The sequence below is a fragment of the Arachis ipaensis genome, chromosome B03 (genome assembly GCF_000816755.2).
Source record: "Arachis ipaensis cultivar K30076 chromosome B03, Araip1.1, whole genome shotgun sequence".
In the NCBI taxonomy this organism is placed as follows: Eukaryota; Viridiplantae; Streptophyta; class Magnoliopsida; order Fabales; family Fabaceae; genus Arachis; species Arachis ipaensis.
In genome coordinates this window covers 7288083-7292068 of record NC_029787.2, presented here as the reverse complement: position 1 = coordinate 7292068, position 3986 = coordinate 7288083, and the positions used below count along the sequence as shown (strand labels likewise).

General features: G+C 35.0%; 2 protein-coding genes across 2 annotated transcripts; both read left to right on the top strand.

The window, feature by feature from the left end:
- LOC107628870 (40S ribosomal protein S25-2) lies at nucleotides 241-1990 on the top strand. The gene is made up of 4 exons (XM_016331492.2): nucleotides 241-397; nucleotides 476-550; nucleotides 688-822; nucleotides 1651-1990. The coding sequence occupies exons 1-4, from the start codon at nucleotides 395-397 to the stop codon at nucleotides 1762-1764; spliced, it is 327 nt and encodes a 108-aa protein (XP_016186978.1). The 5' UTR covers nucleotides 241-394; the 3' UTR covers nucleotides 1765-1990.
- Nucleotides 2109-3947, top strand: LOC107632287. Its single transcript, XM_016335985.2, has one exon. It carries the CDS (start codon nucleotides 3002-3004, stop codon nucleotides 3860-3862), a length of 861 nt encoding a protein of 286 aa, XP_016191471.1. The 5' UTR covers nucleotides 2109-3001; the 3' UTR covers nucleotides 3863-3947.

Here is a 3986-nt window from a genome sequence, read left to right as displayed (position 1 = left end):
ATTTATTTGTCTAAAAAAAATTATACAATTATAATATTAATTTTTCACATATTATGTAGGTCTTAATATAGTAGGTGGAACCTCAAATGAAAATATCACACGATATATTTTAATATTTGATTTTACATCTTTCGCATTGAGAAGACGATTTTGGTAATGGGTCGGAGCTAGAAAGCCCAAAATGAAGTCTACAAGATGGGCCTAAAGGAAGAACGGTCCAATGTTTTAAGAAGAGAAGTGCAACGACGTCGTTTAGATGTTTAGGTTAACCCCTCCTTAGAAAACCCTAGGGTTCCCCATTCACTTTCGTCCTGCTGCCACTTGAGTTGAACAGACCACAACTTCCGCCACTGCACCCAAACTCCTTTCTCCTTCCTCTCTCGCAACCCATTCCATGGTGCATCTCCTAAATTTGATTTCTTCTTCAATTCACTATACATCACTCTAATTGGTTCCATTGGATTGTTGATTGCAGGCTCCAAAGAAGGATAAGGCTCCTCCACCATCTTCTAAACCCGCCAAATCTGGTGGTGGCAAGCAGAAGAAGAAGGTCCCCTTTTATTTTTTGAATGTTTAAAATAAATGTTACTTTTTTGGGGCTCTAAATGAATTATTAGTTGACCTATTGGGTAATTTTGGGGATTTTAAAGTTTGGATTTTTTTTGTTATTGTGAATGTGAATAACAGAAGTGGAGCAAGGGAAAGCAAAAGGAGAAGGTGAACAACCAGGTGCTGTTTGATCAGGGTACTTATGACAAGCTCCTCTCTGAAGCTCCCAAATTCAAGCTCATCACTCCTTCCATTCTCTCTGATCGTTTGAGGGTACCCCTCTTTCTCTTACTCTCCCAAGCATTAGTGTTCTTTCTTGATGTGTGTTTATAGTAGGATCTGAGATTTATGATGTGATTAGGATTGGAGTCACTGCTTTTTGAAGTGTCTTTGAATTTGTTTTTAATTCTATTGACATTCTAAGTTTGTAAGCTTAGGATAAATTCAACTCTTTATCCTGTTTGCATATATGTTCCTGCAGTCCTGCTCTGCTGCTGCATTATTTGGGGCTAATTCTAAAAGGCTTTGTGTGCACTCTTTTGTGTTCATAGTTTTGTGCACATATTTCTTTTCTGTTATATTGTTTTTGTGGCTCGTGTTACTTGTTTTTTATATCTTATCCACACTGTTGATTTTGTCTTCTATTTATGGTTGTCAATACTCCACTCTTTGTCTCCAACATCAGCCTTCATTTGTGGATTTTACAACTATTTTCTTCTCTGTTGGATTGTTAATAAATTTATCCCGTCATGTAGATATGATTTGCCAAACCACTAGTTTGTAAAGGTGATCAGGGATCAGCATTTATTTGTTTTAGAAAAACCATATTGGTTTCTGGTTACATATCCCTCACCTCTAAGCTTAAAGATCGCAATATGTGTACGATTGAAGGCCTGTCTTTCTTGATGATCTCTTTCTGACAGTTACGATCATGACTTCATTATCCTTTTCTATCCGAGGCATTCTAAGTGTAGATTTTGCAGCACGCTTCCTGCTTGCACTTAGCACAATAAAATATATGATTCTCATGAAACACTCTATGACGATGAGTAATGTTTTATTCTTCCCAAAAGAGTCATTATTTTCCTTTCATTGTTACAGATTAATGGATCGCTTGCAAGGAGGGCTATAAGAGAGTTGATGGCTAGAGGGTCAATTAGACTGGTCTCCGCGCACGCAAGTCAGCAGATTTACACAAGAGCAACAAACACCTAGATATAGTTTTTGCAAGATTAATGAAATGTTTTTTTTTCCCGTTTTTGATTTACTTCTGGCTAGATTGTTTCATACTAGACTATTGCTGAATCCTTGTGCTGAGATTATTGTGTAATTTATAGTGTATTTGACTTCTATGTTTCATCATTTTTGGTATTTTAATGATCTTGTTATGACTCTTTTTTTAGTTGTATTTCTAATGTGGTGATTATATATTTAAGCTGAATCCTAATTTACAATCAACTTCTATTGGTTCAGCGCTGCTGAGTTCTCAGTCTTTTTGTAAATTAATTATGCAACAATTACTCTAAAAATCAGATATCAAATTAGCTACTCATATATGACACATTGAAATACAAAATATATAGATATTATGTTAAAAAAGCACATGTATTTATATATAAATGTATATGGTTAATTGTGTATACGTAGTATTTTTTTTAAATCATATTTTGGCCATGATGACAATGACGTCTATGCTACACAAATTTAGACATTTAAATATGGGTTCTGCTCCCTATAGTATTTTATGGAAAAAAATGTTTCATTTTATTTTTTAAAAGTTAAATTTTTAAGACAATTTTGTTTATGTCAATGTCGTTACCAATTGTTTTCATGGCATTTTTATACTAAATCTTTTAGCCAGTGATTCCTTTAAATATATTTCCTGTGAGCTGAAATAGTTGTGTGCTATAAACCTTGTGTCATGTAAGTCTGAACTCTGAAGATTGAATAATAATAATTCTAGGGGATACCTACACCTCACACGCTTTACACTCCATTGTGGTGGTTGTCCTCTTCATCATCTGAATCTCCTCATGATCTGCCAAACCAGATGGGTCGAAACACAAGTTGCAAATATTGTAGTATGCTAATATAATATTATGTTTTCTAACACGCATGCATAAAATCAATAAATATTTTATCCCACTTTAAATGAGTTAATAATAGACACTATTATAAACTATCCACTTGATGGTTAGTATCATCACCTACATGCATTTTAGATAAACATCAAAAAATTATTAATTGATGAGGGATGAGTTGTGAAGCTTGGCTTGTAGGAAGCATTTACCAAACAATGCTGTGGTAGCTTCAAGATTATAAGGTCAAAGTTTGTGATATTTAAAAAGAAAAATATTCTTCTTGTCTCCTCAACAATTTTGCTATATATAGATATCAGATATTCTGTGTTTAGAACAACAACTTGTGCTATTGATGATCACATGAAACAAAAATGGCAATTTTTGAAACAAACACAAAGATCTCTCTTCATCTTCGCAGCAACAGCCTGCCATCGACGCAACACCCTTTTGGATTGCAATGCAAGGAGCATTGCCGGAGATTGAAGGACTCTGAGGTCACTTCTTGTTCTTCATCATCTTCGATAATCAAGAATCTTGATATCTTGCAAGATCTGCATGAGTGCATTAACAATCTGCTCCAATTACCAAACTCACAACAGGATTTGGCAGGAGAATGCATCCATGAACTATTAGATGGATCTCTAAGGCTCTTGGACATATTTAGTATAGTTCAAGATTGGCTAGTGCAATCAAGGGAAAGCGTGTGTGAGCTCGAGTCAGTTATTCGCAGGCGAAGTAAAGCCAAAAATGGAATCTCAATTGAGGTTGGAAAATACATTGCATCAAGGAAACAGATCAAGAAGGCAATAATTCAGAAAGCCTTGACAAACTTGAAAGGATTCAAGAAGGATATTATGGTTGCTTCTTCCTCAAGCAAAGACAACGCGACTTTAGCCATCTTAGAAGAAGCAGAATTAGTCACATTGAACTCATTGGAATCTTTGTTGTTGTTCATCAATGGTCCAAAGGAACAAGAAAGTCAGGGAAAGTGGAAAGTGATGCCCAAATTGTTGAAGTCTAATAGAGTTGAATCATGTGACACAAATGAATTTGAAAAGGTTGATGCAACTTTGAAGATTCTCATGAATCACAAGCCTTCCTTAATTGAGAATCTTCACAGCCACATGGAAAATTTAGTGATGTGCATTCAGGATTTAGAAGCAGGCGCGGAACGCCTTTCGAGGCAACTAATTAGAACTAGAGTTTCCCTTCTCAATATCTTCAGTTACTAGTCATGGAAAAAAACACTATTTGCTGATACTTGTACATAAATTGTAAATAATAGTTTTTTGATCATATGCCACTTCACCTTTCTTATCCTCCATATCTTACTTCTCCAATTTTACATTCTACTAT